This window comes from Erinaceus europaeus, chromosome 1 (assembly GCF_950295315.1).
Source record: "Erinaceus europaeus chromosome 1, mEriEur2.1, whole genome shotgun sequence".
In the NCBI taxonomy this organism is placed as follows: domain Eukaryota; kingdom Metazoa; phylum Chordata; class Mammalia; order Eulipotyphla; family Erinaceidae; genus Erinaceus; species Erinaceus europaeus.
The window spans coordinates 61255108-61273915 of NC_080162.1; the positions used below are offsets into that span (position 1 = coordinate 61255108).

General features: G+C 40.2%; 1 protein-coding gene across 2 annotated transcripts in view; it reads right to left on the bottom strand.

Annotated features, from left to right (window-relative positions):
- The window catches only part of ISM1 (isthmin 1), a 96287-nt gene that overhangs the window by 27860 nt on the left and 49619 nt on the right, over positions 1-18808 (bottom strand). For both annotated transcript variants that reach the window (XM_060186488.1, XM_060186483.1), the window contains exon 2: positions 838-1077. Coding sequence is in view for 1 of the 2 variants with exons in the window: in XM_060186483.1 (XP_060042466.1) it covers positions 838-1077 (240 nt within the window). In the remaining variant the exon portion in view is untranslated. The remainder of the gene's footprint in view (positions 1-837; positions 1078-18808) is intronic.

Below are 18808 nucleotides of genomic sequence, written 5' to 3' on the forward strand. Positions count from 1 at the left end.
ATCCCATCCCATCCCATCCCATCCCATCCCATCCCATCCCATCCCATCCCATCCCATCCCATCCCATCCCATCCCATCCCATCCCATCCCATCCCAGTAGCAATCTTTTCCTTAGGAGTTTCTCTATCACTTTCCTTTCTTTCTTTCTAGTCACTTACACTTCAGAGACACTGAATTATTATCATCTCCTGAAGGGACATGGTGTCCAAGGTCAACTTAGAGAAGAACCTCAGAGAGTACCTTCCTCAGAACCTCTAAAATCACACCAGACTTTTCTCAGTCTCTTTGAATCCTAGGCTGGTTCCTTCAGATAACTACTCATTTTTCATCATTTTCTGGACATAATGCTTTCTTTTGTTTTCATATTTAAGTGTCTCTGAAATTAGGACATATGATATAATCATCAGCATCATATCTTAATTGTGTTTTTATAGTTCATGAAAAATGGCACATTCATAATATACAACAGGCTATATCACATGGATAAAATGGTAACATCATTTTTTTTTTGTCATAGCAGGTACCTCATCACTAAGGGATGAGTTTTTTCAAACAGAAAGAGAGGGAAAGTCACTACAACACTCAAGCTCCTTGAGTGCATTGGGTCTGGGCTCAAATCTGGGTTGCACATATGGCAAAACAGGTATACTACACAAGTGATCTATTTTGCCAGCCTTGTAACAGAATTCTCAACACAAAAATAACATGTCCATAACGAGTGGGATTCATTAACTGGTGAAGAAGAAAAGTGAAATCAGATCAGGAAAAAAGAAAGGAAGGAAGGAAGAAAAAAGATGAATAATTTGTTTTGTCCACCTTCTTGCTGCCAAGCCTTACCTGGATATTTGGATTCTGCCCATTGATATCAGCTTTGGAAAGATCTGGAAAGTTTGGTAGGTCAAGAAGAAAGGATCTGGGACCATCTCTTTGCAATGAAGGATGCTCAGCCTCTGGCTGGAATCGCTGTCGGGGGAAGGGTTGGTGGGCTGCTTGGTGACCTGGATGCTCCTCTGGAACTTCTTTGGAGAGAGGAAAGCTGGTTTCTGATGCAGAGTCACTTTCCACATTGAGGTTTTTCTAAAAATAAAAACAAAGACTAAGCAAACAAATAAATAGGAGACACAGGATTAAAAAACACCAACTTTAAGAGATCACTAAATTCAGGAGTAAGCTTACTTGTAGTGGTTAAAACCAATCCAGGATAGTATTCCTTACTCATTTCCATTCTCCATGGCTTGGTTTCTCCATCTTCAGAATGCAAAATCATCAGGAAACTTTTTCACAGTCTGATATTTGCGGCTATTTTAATGGTGGTTGAGTTATAAACTATTTAGCATATCAATACACAAGTGATGTTTTGAAGGAGAGTAAGTCCTCATTTAGGACTGGAATCACATTTATTCTTTTTAAAATTTTTATTTACTTATTTTTACTAGAACACTGCTTAGCTCTGGCTTATGGTGGTACTGGGGATTGAACCTGGGACCCTTAGTACCTCAGGCACAAAAGTCATTTTGCATAACCATGATGCTAGCGCCCCAGTCACAAATCATGGTTTCAATCTCACAGCCTCAATTGATTAAGAACTTTGGTTTCACTTGTAGCCCTGTATCTAGAGTTTTTCTATGATGTGCATCTTGAAGCAAAAAAATAAGACACAACTGGATAAAATATTTGAGTCAAAGTATTGATTGCATTTTACTATTTATTCATCAACCTGGCTAGTCATCCATCCAACTAATCAGTATGTGCTAATCACAAGCTAGACAGAGAAGATCAGCCATGGTCAAAGTAGACTTGGGTCCTATATCTAGGAACTACATTAATTTATTCCTATTTGTTATCAGTGATTAAATAATGGTTTACAATATTATAAGACGATAGGGATATATCAATAGTTCCATACTTCATCCACTACCAAAATCTGATCCCTTCACCCCACAGGATAACCCTGGTAGTTTTCAAAGTCTCAAGACAGTGTGGTCACTTTTCCCCCCTAAATTAATGTACTTCAATTTCCTATATAAGAATTACATTTAGCTGGGGTGCATAAGGAATCAATATTCCAATAAATAAATAAAAGTACAGCAGAGAGAAAGAAAAAAGAAAATGAGAGGGGCCTTGAACAAAGATAGGTAGTTAAGGAAGATCTTTTTAAGAGCATGAAGATATGCCCTGCAAGGAAGATCTGGGGCAAGAATATTCTAGCAGAGGAAATAAGTGAAACCAGTCCTGAGATGAGGCTGGACTTGGCTCATTTGCAGAACAGAAAGAAGGCCAGTGTAGCTGGTATGGAGTAAAGACTAGAAAAGTGTTATTATGTGAGGATGGGGAGCTAAAGAAAAAGTGATATTTATGAAATCAGATACTTTTATTCTGAAAAGTACAAGTTTTTTTTTTTCTCCAGATAGTGAAAAATGTCTCTATTTAGTTGTCACTGGGGAAAATTATTCTAGTAATTTAAGAGAGTACAAATTGTCAGACTTCTTTCCCAAACCAACTCCTCTGTCTCCTTGGATCTCTTACTGGAGGTTTCCTCCATCCCTTCAGAGATAGCATTTTCATGCTCACTTGGGAAGGGATAGAATTTCATCAATGTTTGGGTCAGTGGTTAATGTTGTTGTTATTCTTGGGCATGCTTTGGGGATTGGGAGTGTATGTTCCAGCACACTGTCTCCACATATACTCCATGCCCTCTTCCTCAGTGCCTTTGACCTAGCTCAAGGGTTATATCTGGTGTCAAAACACTCCTGACTAAGCACTGAAGGTCAAGAACAGACCAAAGATGAAACATGTGCAGTTCATAGATATCTTCTTCGAGAGGGAACCTGAGGGAATGGATTTTTCTGTATCTCTGAAACAAAAACAGGGCTATGGGATAAATTTGCTGACACACAGGCAACCTTTGTGAAGGTCAAGGAGGTCAAGAGCAGGACTGAGACGGGGAACACATCTTTTCTCTTCTTTATTTTATTATTATTTTCATTTTTTATTTTTCTTATATTTGATAGGACAGAGAGAAATTGAGAGGGTAAAATAGCACTGCTTCACTGCTTGTAAAGCATCCCCCCCTGTAAGTGAGGATCAGAGTGCTCAACTGGGTGAGCCACTACCTGGGTCCTCTGTCTCCTCTTTAACACATGCATTTACAGAGAGGGAGACAGGCTGCTCTTCGTCTTGTTCCTCACTCTACATCACCCCCCCCCAAACAATCAACTGGGGACAGTGTCTTTGTTCACTTTCCAAGTCACCTCTCTTCACAGATGTATTATTGGCTGATCCACCTTTATAGAGAGAATTTCCCTGGCATTGCTTGATACGGCAGAAGTCAAATGTACTATGCTGACTTACTCTGGAACAGAGAGAAATGAGAGAGAAAGAAATCCATAAGTAGACAAAGTTGTGCTGCCCTTCAGCCACCAAGTTGCAGACCCTATTATGATTTTATCCTGACTTCCCTGGGCAGATGACCTCACCAATCTGCCTTGGGACCTCACTGCTTCAGAGCCTTCCTCACTAGGGAAAGACAGAAACAGGCAGGAGTGTGGATCAAACTGCCAATGCCCATGCCTAACAGAGAAGCCATTACAGAAGCCAGACCTTTTACCTTTTGCACCCCCAAAACAATTTTGATACAGATTCCAAATTGGGGACAAGATGAACAGAGGGCTCTCAACTCCAGCTCTATCAGGAATCAGAGAGAGAGAAAGGTGAAAAAAGGGAGGGAAATTTGGATGTAATAACCGACGTACCGATGGTTATAGAAATAATAGTTGAGGGGGTCGGGTGGTAGTGCAGAAGGTTGAGTGCACATGGCATGAAGCACAAGGACTGGTGTAAGGATCCTGGTTGGAGCCCCTGGCTCCCCACCTGCAGGGGCATTGCTTCACATGTGGTAAAGCAGGTCTGGAGGTGTCTATTTTTCTCTACTTCTATCTGTCTTCCCCTCCTCTGTTGATTTCTCTTTGTCCTATCCAATAGCAATAATAACAATAAGGGCAACAAAATGGAAAAAATAGCTTCCAGGAACAGTGGATTTATGTAGGCACTGAGCCCTAGCAATAACCCTGGAGGCAAAAAAAATAATAAGTAATAGTTGACCTATATTTGCAATCTTGGGAGAATAGCTATAGTTTATAGTGGAGGGAGTGGAGATCAGAACTATGGTGGTGGGAACAGTGCGAAGTTGTACACTTATTACCTTGTAATTTTGTAAATTAATATTACGTCACTCATAAAAAAGTATATAAAGTTGTAAGACTTCTCTGTCACACTCCAAAGGTTGATAACTGAATGCAATATTCACTTGAGTTTCTCCCTGTAGCCCCAACTCTAAAACTTCTACAACAGTGTAAGTAGAGACAGGGAGCTCATTAGAATGAGTTTGGCAGTTGCTTGTCAATTTCCTGAGAGACCACCTGCAAATCAAATGTTAATTTCTTTTTTTAAAAAAATTAAATTTATTGGATAGAGAAAGCAAAAAATCGAGAGGAAGGGGGTGAGAGAGAGAGAGAGAGACACCTGCAGCACTAATTCACCACTCGAAAAGTCCTGCAGGTGAGGACTGAGAGTTTGAACCTGGGCCCCTGCGCATTGTAACCTGTGCTCAACCAGGTGTGCCACCACCTGGCCCCTTCAACTGCTAATTTCTTTGTAGCAACTGGGATATACTGCTGAATTGGGTTAAAAATGGAGTTCACTTTCCATTTTCCTGTGGTATAGTGTACTTCCTATTCCTAAAACTTATATTTAATTAAAATTTGTTTTGTTTTTCACTAGAGCACTTCTCAGCTCTGGCTTACTGTGGTGTTGGTATTGGACCTGGGACCTTAGAGCCTCAGGCATAAGAGTTGTTTCACATAACCATTATACTATCTCCCCAGCCCTAAAACTTGCATTTTTAAAAGAAGAGATAGGTAATGCACTTGTGTTATTACGGGGTATTTTGCTTGAATGGCTGAGAAAACAAAAACTGAATTTAACTGGTTACTTGATTTGACTCTGGAATGTTTCCTGGTAGGAGATACATCACCACAGTGTGATCACTTAAACTTCTGTGGCCCAGTGATTCTCCACGTAAAACAGAGGAAAATAAAAAAGTCTATAACCTTTTAGTGAGGTGGTCAAGAGGACTCAGCTTGGGTTGGATCTACATGGGGAAAAAAAGAATGCAGAGCTGGGGCAATTGGTTGGACAGCTCAGGCCACAAGTGCCTTTGCCAGGAATAGACTGGGAATAAAGTATATCTTGGCTTGAGTTATGCACACAATTGTGGCATTTCTCCATCTATCTCCAATTCTTACAAGCTCAGTGTTTCTAAAGCATTTGAGAAATGGACAGTAATAAAAAAAAAAAGTTCTCCATGATCTGTGAAATATCTCTCCCATCTTTTCTCAAATGTGCTTATGTGAAAGTCTTGACTGCAAAGGCACACCTCAAACTGCCTGGAGGCTGGGTATTGTAGAATAGGAGAAATGTGTCTAAGAATGGCTCATGTAAAATGACAATCCACTTCGTCCAATGAAAAGCAAGATTCTGGGTAGCCATTACTTGAGGGAGTCTAAAGTTTAAATATAAGGGAGGAGATGGAAAAAGGGATCTGCTGACAGTGTAGGAAAAGAGTATTCCCTATCTTTGTCAAAGTGACACACCATGTATCTTTCTTGCTGAGGCCCTGTAAGAGGCCTTGGTTGATGGACATCATTCCATGTATCATCAAGCTCCTTCTGAGTGTATTTATTTATTTATTTTAAATATTTATTTATTTATTCCCTTTTGGTGCCCTTGTTGTAGTTATTGTTGTTACTGATGTTGCCGTTGTTGGATAGGACAGAGAGAAATGGAGAGAGGAGGGGAAGACAGAGATGGAGAGAGAAAGATAGACACCTGCAGACCTGCTTCACCACTTGTGAAGCGACTCCCCTGCAGGTGGGGAGCCGGAGCTCGAACAGGGATCCTTCCTCTGGTCCTTGCGCTTTATACCACGTGCGCTTAAGCCGCTGTGCTACTGCCCGACTTCCCGGAGTGTATTTATTTTTATGTGTGTGAGAGAGAGTCATCGATTGGTATGCTGCTCAGTTCTGGGACATGTGGTGTGGGAATCAAATCTAGGGTGCCAGCCTTGCAATTTCTTGCTCTTTTCTTTCTTCCCTTCCTTCTTCCTCCCTCCCTTTCTCCAACCTGCCTGCCCACCTTGAGTGTTCCATTTAAATTATTCTAGCTGAGTGAAGATTCTCTGGAAGTGTGGATCTCAACAAAGAGGACTTAAATAATTTGTGTTTTGCTCAGGAAATTAAATCCTTTTTAAAAGATGTCAACTTAGTAAGTCCAGGAATTGAAGAAAATAAATATCACCATTCTTCCCAAGGTTCTGCAAAGTTCAATAGCTAAAATCAAGTGACATTATGAAACCTGCTTAGATTAGGGAAATGTTTCTTTGCCTACAGGGTGTCTTTGATATGATTTTTAATTTGTGATAATGCTATAGCTATACTAGTAGTAGTCTTTCAAATTTTGGGAGAAATAGAACGAACGCTTGTTTATACACATGCACTGTTCAGCTTCTGAGTGGTCAAATTATCTGGCTGCTGCTTGATGTGCTCTATCTTTGGGCAAGGTACTTATCCTTCCATTATTTTATAGCTTATTCTTATAAAACAGGAATAAATAATAACAACAAAACAACAATAACAGTAATAAAAATAATAAAAGACTCAATACTCATGTAGCCTAGTATTTTACTTCAGATGATAGTTATTGTGGTATTGCAATTTCCTTCTCACTATGCACATCCCTATTTTTTACTTGATATTTGTTTCAGGAGGCAATATGTCTGTGGAAACTATGTTTCTCAGCATCCACTGTTGCTAGGGGTGAGAGATTTGTCCTCACCAGAAGAAACCAGAGTTTCTTGGACAAATGGCTGATTCTAGAACTTGAGACAAGGGAGGTATATTTGGGATTTACTTTTCCAGAAAGCAAAGACACTTATGGATATTTATAATCCTCTCAAAGGAATATAGAAATGGGTCCTAACGTATACATAAAGATTAGACATTTGGGTGTCATAAAGAAAAAAGCTTACAGTTGACTAACACATACCAAATCTATGCAAATCTATGGAACTACAATGATTCTCACAAGTGAAGGTCAGAAAGAAATATATTTTGCCACCCTTTGAGGTAGCTATTATAAAATTCCTTACTTTGGATATTAGAATTAAGAAGGAAAGGTTTTTTTCTGAAGAAATAATGTTTCAGCTAAGATTGAAAATGAGAGTAAGCAGGGAGAGCATGTGATGAGAAAGAGAGAGACCATTGGATACATCCGTCCTCGTGAAAGAAACAGAGGATGCAGAAGCTCTGGTGCATGATGGGAACTGACCAATAGAGCCAAAGGAGAGCAGAACTGGAATGAAGCTAGTGTTTGAATTGGGGATAGTCTTCTACCTTTGTAAGAGATCACTGAGTTAAATAATACACACACCCAGATGTCCCCACTCACTAAATGTTAGTCTGAAAATTAATTAATATTGTTACACTTTTCCACCAGGCCACTACTTCCTTGATGCCATTTTCTAGGCCATCTGGAGATGCACTGAAGCTATATAGTACTGAAATCTCCTTCCTGCTTTCACTAACCCTAGGAAAACACCAACAACATGAACTGAGAAGAGAACATCTCATTTGTAGACTAGGTATAAGTTCTAAGATAACTGGTCCAGGTCTTGTATCCACTCTCCAGTATAACACTGACTCAAGAACAAAATTGGCCAACCATCTTCAGCTACAACATGGCCAGAGCCACTCATTTTGTCTGTCCTGAAGAACAAGGTGGATTGTCATAATCTTGTCAAGGTCAAAGTATTAACACTGGTCAGGGCTCACCAAAAGGATCATTTGGTAGGCAGAGAATGAGGGAATGTGTCTCTGGAGAAAAAAGCCACCAGGCAAATGAAGGTAATCAAAGGGGATGAGGAAACTGGAAAAACTGCTAAGGCACGATTGTCTCTTTGCAAACAGTCACCTGTCTTATTCTGCAAACGCCAGCCAAAGATTGTTGTGTGAAAAACAGGGCTGACTCTACTACCACTTCTAGAACCCCCAGAAGAGGCACAAATGAGCAACAAATTGTGGCTGGCTAAGACAGTTTGAATGCTTTTGCTTAAAAAAAAAAAAGGCTGTGGTAACTCTTCTCAGATTAACACAACCAGGCAGACTACTTGGAGGCTGACGAGATGGCAAATTTCTGTAGGGCACAGAGCAGGCCATATCTGCAATCTCTAACCCCCCACACTCTTAATTCCACTAGCTCAGGGGGCACGAATAAGTACTAGTTGATGATAATGATGGCTGTGAGCCTAGTCAGATTTTGTTTTAATTAGGCTCAGGCTACAGGCCTCATTACCCCTAATGTGGCTTTTATGTGGGATTCTAAAAGCGAAAAAAAAAAAAAATCCAGGAATCTTCTATTGAAGATATTAAAGAAGATATTATTAGCAATGCTTTTGGTCTCATAGACTTTGAACAACAAACAACAGAGATTATAATTAACGTCACTGCAGCTCTCTCCTTAAGACATACTAACAATATAGCTAATTAGCAATATGTCCTCATTTGGGGCTGGACATCTGCATATTATTATCGACAATGCCGGTTTCCTTTTCCAGATTAAAGGAAGCCATGCTACACCCAAGCATATGGCTATGCTCCCTCCACATTAAAACACTTCGTTTTCTTCTACCCATGGTAAACACACTTGGGGCTTTATCTGTGCTGGGCATCGTTTTTTTTTTTTTTTTTTTTTTTTGGTCTGGAACACGTCCACACGTCTAAAAATAAGTTCAAGAATGCCATTGGTGGTATTTCAAAGGGAAGAGCAAAAGTTTCCCCATTTGGGAAGATAAAAAGATAAAAGAACACACTGATTATCTTCACACATGATTGGGGAGTGAGCTCTCTTTGGTAGGAAAAAGTCAGAAGAATCAACCAGATGAGTTTCAGACTTAAAAAACTGGCTTTCTCATGGGGGCGCACTTGCTCTCAGTGCTCAGAAAGACAGCAAGGGGCTACCATCACAGGAGCAGTAGTGGCGGGGAGTGGAGGCTTGTTCTGTGAAGTGTTGGAAAGAATTTCTCTTCCCCCACTGGGGGCAGTTGGGGGGAGGGTGACTGCAATGTTGAATACACAGATGGCAACAGTGGCTGTCTTCTGCTTCTCTCTCTCTCTCTGTGTGTGTGTGTGTGTGTGTGTGTGTGTGTGTGTGTGTGTAATCACTGTCCCCCAGACTGCATGAACAGAGTGAAATCAACGTCTCTATTTTGTTGCTAGCATGGAAATGCAGTGTCCCCAAAGGAAGCATTCCCATTGGATGGCATGGTGGCCAGAAATGTGCTCAGTCTTTGCACAGAACCCTGGGAGCTGGTGACACAGGCACATCACATTTCAGGAGTGCAGGAGTGTTGTATCTTAGTTGGAAAACAGAGTCTTCTGTTCAAAGTCTGACTAATAGCTGAGGAATCTTTTATTATGGTGGCAGAATGTATCCAAAGGATGTTTACTTTAGGGCTTGGGAGTGACCCTGCTTATGATCATAGTCGATGCTTTGGATGAAATGAGGAACGGGTCAACTCACTGCACTAGGGTAGGGAGCCTGTTCTTCAGGGAAAGACACGACTAGTATGGGCCACCCACCCTTGTGCTTCTTTCTTAATTGACAGCTCTTGGGGCTAGCTGACAAAATGGAAGTCAACACCACACAGACTCCTCTTGAATCCTTCTGTAAACAGCTTTGATCTTGAGAATGTGTGGGTTACTGGTGCTTTTTTCAAGTTGTGATTTCTCTACTGTTGGCAAAGAAAACACATCGGGAAGTATCCCATACCCATTTCCTTTATGTTCTGTTAGGCTGAAGAATGGACATAAATGAAACACAAATTATTCTTTTAAGTCTATGAACACACTAATAGGTAGAGCAGTAGGATGGAAAACAAATTGGTAAGAATTTTGCTTTCATCATCTCTGCAAATGTAAGGTGATGGGGAAATTGTATTTTTTCCAAAGCTTTTCAGGAAGAATTGTGGGCTTCCTGGAAAGGACACTGATAAACCTCTGGGTGTATAGGTCACACCCCTTTCTGAAATAAGAAGCTAAGCAAAGGCTTCATTTGCTGAGAGGGTATTTGAATTTGAGCAGAATTATCTTGTTCAGGGCTCTGAAGAACTGGACAACAGTGACCACCAGGGGGCATCAGTTGCTGCTCTTCACCAGTGTGGAACTCTGCCCAAGTTAAATTTAAAATAAATGACAACATCCCTTTATGATCAAAACAAGTACAAAAAATGGGAATAGACGGAAAATTACTGAAGACAGTGGAGTCTATATATAGCAAACCTATAGCCAACATCATACTCAATGGTGAAAAACTGGAAGCATTTCCCCTCAGATCAGGTACTAGACATGGATGCCCACTATCACCATTATTATTCAACATAGTGTTGGAAGTTCTTGCCATAGCAATCAGGAAGGAGCAAGGAATTAAAGGGATACAGATTGGAAGAAAAGAAGTCAAACTCTCCCTATTTGCAGATGACATGATAGTATACATAGAAAAACCTAAGGAATCCAGCAAGAAGCTTTTGGAAGTCATCAGGCAATACAGTAAGGTGTCAGCCTACAAAATTAACATTCAAAAGTCAATGGCATTCCTCTATGCAAACACTAAGTTAGAAGACGACAAAATCCAGAAATCAATTCCTTTTACTATAGCAACAAAAAGAATAAAATATCTAGGAGCAAACCTAACCAAAGAAGTGAAAGACTTGTATACTAAAAATTATGAGTTACTACTGAAGGAAATTGAAAAAAACACAAAGAAGTGGAAAGATATTCCATGTTCATGGGTTGGAAGAATTAAGATCATCAAAATGAATAAACTACCCAGAGCCATATACAAATTTAATGTTATCACCATAAAGATTCCCATCACATTTTTTAGGAGAATAGAATAAATGCTACAAATATTTATCTGGAACCAGAAAAGACCTAGAATTGTCAAAAGAATCTTGAGAAGAAAGAACAGAACTGGAGGCATCACACTCCCAGATCTCAAATTGTATTATAGGGCCATTGTCATCAAAACTGCTTGGTACTGGAACATGAATAGACACACTGACCAGTGGAATAGAACTGATAGCCCAGAAATGAGCCCCCACACCTACGGACATCTAATCTTTGTCGAAGGTTCCCAGACTATTAAATGGGGAAAGCAGAGTCTCTTCAACAAATGGTGTTGGAAACAATGGGTTGAAATATGCAGAAGAATGAAACTGAACCACTATATTTCACTAAATACAAAAGTAAATTCCAAGTGGATCAAGGACTTGGATGTTAGACCAGAATCTATCAGATACTTAGAGGAAAATATTGGCAGAAATCTTTTCCACATAAATTTTAAAGACATCTTCAATGAAACGTATCTAATTACAAAGAAGACTAAGGTAAGTATAAACCTATGGGACTACATCAAATTAAAAAGCTTCTGCACAGCAAAAGAAACCACTACCCAAACCAAGAGACCCCTCACAGAATGGGAGAGGATCTTTGTATGCCATACATCAGACAAGAGGCTAATAACCAAAATAAATAAAGAGCTTGCCAAATTCAACAACAAGAAAACAAATAACCCCATCCAAAAATGGGGGGAGGACATGGACAGAATATTCACCACAAAAGAGATACAAAAGGCTGAGAAACACATGAAAAAATGCTCCAAGTCTTTGATTGTCAGAGAAATGCAAATCAAGATAACAATGAGATACCACTTAACTCCTGTGAGAATGTCATACATCAGAAAAGGTAACATCAGCAAATGTTAGAGAGGTTGTGGGGTCAAAGGAACCCTCCTGCAGTGCTGGTGGGGATGTAAATTGGTCCAACCTCTGTGGAGAACAGTCTGGAGAACTCTCAGAAGGCTAGAAATGGACCTACCCTATGACCCTGCAATTCCCCTCCTGGGGATATATCCTAAGGAACCCAACACATCCATCCAAAAAGATCTGTGTACACATATGTTCTTGGCACCACAATTTGTAATAGCCAAAACCTGGAAGCAACCCAGGTGTCCAACAACAGATGAGTGGCTGAGCAAGTTGTGGTATATATACGCAATGGAATATTACTCAGCTATAAAAAATGGTGACTTCACTGTTTTCAGTCGATCTTGGATGGTCCTTGAAAAATTCGTGTTACATGAAATAAGTCAGAAACAGAAGGATGAATATGGGATGATCTCACTCTCAGGCAGAAGTTGAAAAATAAGATCAGAAGAGAAAACACAAGTAGAACCTGAACTGGAATTGGCGTATTGCACCAAAGTAAAAGACTCTGGGTTTTTTGGGGGGCGGGGGGGGATACATGTCCAAAAAGGATGATAAAGGATCTAGTGGGGGTTGTATTGTTATATGGAAAACTGGCTAATGTTATGCATGTAGAAACTATTGTATTTACTGTCGAATGTAAAACATTAATCCCCAATAAAGAAATTAAAAAAATAAAAATAAAAAATTAAAACAAATGTTTAATGACTATAGTTTATTAGGGTTATGTTTTCTCAATTGTTAAAGAAATTCATGTGACAACTAGCTATCCAGGGTTCATTTTCCAACACCTAACTTGATATTTCACCAAATTATTAGACTACTTAAATGGTTCAATTATCCAAGTCCTCTCTTGACCTGAGAGAGGGGAAGAAGTAGGACAAAGAGACCCAGGAGATGAACATTCCCTGCAGTGATCTTGTGTATCCTACATGGAATGGGGGGCCCAAAGCCCAGGTCAAGTATGGTGTTCTCTTGTTGGGAGGCAGAACCTGCATGGCATGACAAAGAATGGGGATGGTGGACTTCAGACACTTGTCTGGTGTGAGGATGGCCCAAAGACCAATCATGCCTTGGTTGGTATTTTAATTAAGAAGGTAGATTTCTCATGATGGTCAAATTCAACACTCTTCACTGAAACCTACCACACATCTCTGTATTTGGAGGTACTCCAAATATCTCTTAAGGTAGGCTTTAACAAGAATTGGATCTTAAGCTTGGAACTGGAAAGGGGCTCATGGAATTGTAGAAGAGGCCTGAGCTACATGGTATAAGATTTAGGCCTACATGCCAACATTCATTGTTTTTATTTAATTTTGTAAGATTAGATCAATTACTACAGCTTTGTACCAGTGGTAGATTGGCTGGCAAAATTGTCTACACATTCTCTAATTATCCATGCCTAGGGTATTTCCTCTTTCCCCCCAGTGCCTTTCAGCTTGACCACATGATTTACTTCACCCATGGGACAACAATAAGTAGGGAAAAATGCTTGTACATAGGACCTTTTCTGTTTTTTGTTGCTCTTTGACATTCTGAAACCACTGTGTGAAGAGGCCAGAGATGCTGAAAGGCAATCTATTGCAGACCAACTAGCCAGTCAACGACCCAGTCACTCAAACAGAGACCATCCTAAGCCAGGCAGTTTCAGCTGAGATAGTCATGGAAAAAAAAAAAGTTTGTGGTTTTACACTAATGATCTCAAAATGGTTTGTTAACAGCAAAAGTAATCGACACAAGACCCCAAGTTATTCCTTCTGTAAAAAACACAATTTGAAAATCACCAGTAGCTGGGGCCAGATGGTGGCATACTCAGTAGAGCACATATGTTACAATGCATAAGGATCTGGGTTCAAGACCTGGTTCTGTAGCGGGAGAGGGGTGGTGGTGGTGGTGGTTCATGAGTGGTGAAGCAGAAGTTCCTCTGCTCTCTCCCTGTCTCCCCTTCCCTCTCAATTTCTCCATCTCTACCCAAAAATAAATAAAATAACTAAAAAAAATCATCAATATGGCTGGGTAGACAGCATAATGCTTATGCAGAGAAATATTCCTGCCTGAGGCTTTGAGGTCTCAAGGTCATTCCTTAGCACCACCAGAGCTGAGAAGTGCTCTGGTTGGTATCTCTCCCTTTCTCTCTCTCTGTAATTTTCCTTCTCTATTTCTCTTTCTCTCTCTCATTAAAACAATACAATATTAAAAAAAGACATTCTTAAGATCAAATGCTGAGGTAGGATGAGAATGCAGAAAACCTCAGCCTACCCAGTTCTGACTGTCTAGGAATGGAATCCTCAAGAGACAGTTTTTTTTTTTTTTTTTTTTTTTCTGAGGAAAAGACGCTTCAATGAGTAAAACAAAAACAAAAATAAAACTGGCCTTAAATGCTGAAAAAAAAAATCGAGGTGAGGGCGGGGGGAGCCAGGGAGGTAGCTCAGTGGTGGAAAGCATGTTTTGCATGTGTGAAATCCTAGGCTCCATCTCTGGGACAATATAAAGATAAGAAAGACAACAACAAAAAAATAATAAAAATGATGCTTTGTTCTCATTCTTTCTCTTCCTCTCTCCTTGTCCTTATATAAAGATGAGGGCTAGGAAGATTGAAGAAAAACCTGACAATTCTAAACTCATAAAAGGGAAGTACTATTTTCAATGACCTTCTTTTTCATCTTCTTTCATGTATTCACTCAATGCAGAGTACACTCTCTTGGAAAATACCATCCCTGCTTATTGCTTTTGTGCTTTACATGTACGGTTTTGTTAACAAGCCCAATGGCAAGTTTTTCAGAGATTTGGAGCTGAGACTTAATAGTTCTCCTTTACACTTTCATGATGCACCTGTATAGTTCTGTGAGCTGCCAGAAACTAATAATGGTCATTTATTAGGGGACCCCTACTAACACCATTAAACAATTATAGAGCTATCATAGACCAACTACGGCCTGAGGTGGATAAAGCTGTACACCACAGGATCCGATCCCTTCCCCACCTGCCTGTACAGATTGTTCTTATTTGCACTGCTGTTCTTTTTTTCTCCTCCAGGGAAACTGTTTGATCCATGCTTAGCAAACTGGCAGCTGATGTGACTATGAGCCCTTAACCTTGCTTGGCTAAGATTTCTCTGTAGATGGCTGGGGTGTTTGTTTTATCTTTGGATTCACTCTGCAAATACTTAGCGGGCCTCTATTTTGTGCCAGCACATAGGTTATTAAAACAGATTATACAAAAAAGAAGAGTACACATTTATCAGTTCCTGTTTACATCTGTTTCTTTTCCTCTCTACTCTCTATGGCTCACCATTGTCAAGCTGGTGTATTACTTCAGTCTCTAGTTCTCCTCTCTCTCTTTTGTTTGTTTGTTTTTGTTTTATTTTTCCCTTTTGTTACCCGTGTTGTTTTATTGCTGTTGTAGTTATTATTGATGTTGTTTATTGATGTCGTGGTTGTTGGATAGGACAGAAAGAAATGGAGAGAGGAGGGGAAGACAGAGAGGGGAGAGAAAGACACCTGCAGACCTCCTTCACCGCTTATGAAGCAACTCCCCTGCAGGTGGGGAGACGAGGCTCAAACCAGGATCCTTAGGTCCTTGTGCTTTGCACCACGTGCTTAACCCGCTGTGCTACTGCCCAACCCCCTCTAGTTCTCTTCTCTTTTACCAGTATGCAGATCAGTAAACAATGCTGGGCTCCTCTCAGTAATTAGGTCATAGCTCAGTTCACTTCTCCAGAGAGGGAAAGACTTTTTTTTTTTTTTTGAGGCTGATGTGCCCATGTAACTCAGGTCATACCTATATTAGGTCATACCTAATATAGATAATTATTCCCATTTTCAGAACAGTGTGCATGAGTTTGTGTACGTATGCATGCCCCCAAAACTGTAAAGTCAAGAAAATCAGGTGTCTGTCTGTCTGTCTTGTAGACCACAATATCCCAGGCACCTAGAACAGCATCTGGAACACACACTGGGGCCTGAAGTGACACATCTGTTAAAGATGATTAATTCTCTAGGAGAATGCAACTTGTTTCATCTGTTATTCACTACTGAGTAGGAAGAGCCAAGACTAAAAGTCACTTGGTAATTTACAGATTTTCATCCTGAAAAAATATATTTTTCTTGATTGAGTGGAAACAATCACTCAAAGGCTAATATTTTATTGACCTATAGGACACTGACCAATTTTACTTTCTTTAAGTTTCATTTCACTTCATTTTTTTTTATTTCATAGAACAGAGAGAGATTGAGATGAGGATAGAGGAGAGACACCTGTAGTACTGCTTCACAATTAATGAAGCTTCTCCTTTTGCAGGTGGGGGTTGTGGTTTTCAATCCGGGTCTTTGTACATGTGTGCTCAACCCCTTGATTTTATTTTATATATTTTTTTCTTATATTTGATAGGACAGAGATAAATTGAGATGGGAAGGGGATATAAGAAGGGAGAGAGGGAAAGAGAGATACTGGCAATACAACTTCACCATTTGTGGAATTTGCCCTCTGCAGGTGGGGGCTGGGGGCTTGAATCCAGGTCATTATGCATGGTGACATGTGTGCCACTGCTGGTCCCTTTTCAATTTTGCTTTTAATATACTAATGTACTTCTTCATGATTTTTCCAACTAGTTTCTACAGATGTCTGTTCCTTTTATGCTCTGACTTTGTATTTGCATCTGTTTCATTATCTCATTAAATAGCTGAATAAATCTTTAAAGTTTATTCATTCTATAGTTGTGTGAGAATCATGTTTCTAGCACTATAAACTCATATTTATATGGAGTTTATAGTTAATGGTATTTATATACTTTTCCCAGATTTGGGAGCTATTCTCTTCCCCGATCCTGTTTTCTAGTCCTATTTCCAACCCTGACACCACCTCCCCAGATAAAATCTTTGGCCCACTTGTATGTTAGCTGTCAGGCTCAGGAAAAAAATTAGTAGAGTTATGGGCCCCTTGGAGTATACCTAAAATAGACCTACTAACTTTTTCCAAAATGGAGACCCCAAATCTCATCTGCTATATTCTTGTCTTTAGGTCACAGATTATTAAACAATCTGTTATTCTTTATATCTTTATGCTTTTTCAGACACCAAGTTGAAGATGCTACCATGATGCCAACTCGACTTCCCCGGACAGAGGACTTCACCAGTGTACCCTGGAACCCTATCTCTCCAAAGCCCTGACCCAATAAGGGAAAGACAGAAACAGGCTGGGAGTATGGATGGACCAGCCAATACCCATGTTCAGGAGATTACAATTACAGAAGCCAGACCTTCTACCTTCTGCACTCCATACTGATCCTGGGTCCATGCTCCCAGAGGGACAAAAAATAGGAAAGCTTCCAGTGGAGGGGAAGGGATATGGAACTCTAGTGGTTGGAAATGTGTGGAATGTTATCCCTCATACCCTATGGTTTTGTTGATAACCAAGGTTATTTCTGGAGCTCAGTGCCTGCATGATGAGTCCATTGCTTCTGGTGACCATTCATCTCCCCACCTTTTTTTTTTTTTTACTTGATAGGACAGAGAGATTTTGAGAGGGGATGGAGGAGGAAGAGGGAGATGGAGAGGGAAAAGGAGAAGGAGAGGAAAAAGGAGAGGGAGAGAGAGAGAGAGAGAGAGAGCGCTAGCAAGCCATCTGCGGTACTTGCTTTACCATTTGTGAAGCTTCCTTTCTGAAGGTGGTGAGCAGTGTCTCCAACCCAGGTCCTTGCACATGATGACATGTACACTTAACCAGGAGCTCCAGTGCCTGACCCCCTGTAAACTATTCCTTTTATCAAGCTCTCCCCAACCACACAGTGTACCATCGAATCCTTCTCCAGATTCAGAGTAATATATACTTTAATACAAACATAATTTCTCTGGGAAGAGTAGTTAGCATGCATTATGCTTCTCTCCCTTTCATGGAATTCTTACAAAAGAATGTCTCTGAGAAGCTTGCAGTTCTCTTTTCTTGAACCACGGCTAATGAGAGAATTATCTCTCTTGAGAACAAACTGGCAGGTGCTCTGTTTCTTTTGGGTCAGAGTAGGACAGTATTTGAGAGCAGAGAGAAAATATGATTGCCCAATGAGGCAGAGAACACAGGCAGTAGGTCACAAGACCATAAACATACATTTCTTCGAGTATTAGCACATTTTTCCTGGGGTGAATCTTGAAACTGACAGAGGCCCAAGCAGTCATCAATAGTTGAATGTGCAAGTAAAAACACCTGCATAAGAAAAGTAGTCACAGAATGAAACACCATAAAGCAAGAGAATGAACCAACTATAACCACACCCAACATCAATGAATTTTTACAAACCTTGAACAAAGGAAGTCAGACACAAAAAACACATAAAAGGTATGCTTCTGTCTACATGAAGTTCAAAAGAAGACAAAATCCCCTAAGGCTGTTAGAAGTCAGGACAGTGGTGACCTTAGGTAATTGGAGCTAGAATGTGAGCCTTTGGTAGCCATCTGAGGCATGCCAACCATGCTCTATTATTGATCTAGTAGCTGATAATATGATATAGTTACCTTGTGAAAATTCACTGAGCTGTACATGTATGAACTGTACTCCATTTTTTGTATGTACGCCACACTGAGAACCTACAAAAATACCCAAAACAACAAAGAAAAGAAAATGGAAAGGGACTCAGAGAGACATGGTGATTGGCAAGGTGACAGATATTTCCCAAAGAAATAAAGATGCTGTTACTGCTATTTTCTGGTAAAAATAAAACATGACACACACAGAAATACAGTTTTTGAAAGAAAAGGGGGTAGCAGTGGTGCACTCCATTAAGTACACATAGTAGTATACACAAGGACCCACAAAAGGACATGTGTTCAAGCCCCTGCTCTCCACTTGCAGTGGGGCTGCTTCAGGAGCAGTGAAGCAGGTCTGCACATGTCTTTCTCTCACCCTCTCTCCCTCTCCCTCCCCTCTCAATTTCCCTCTGTC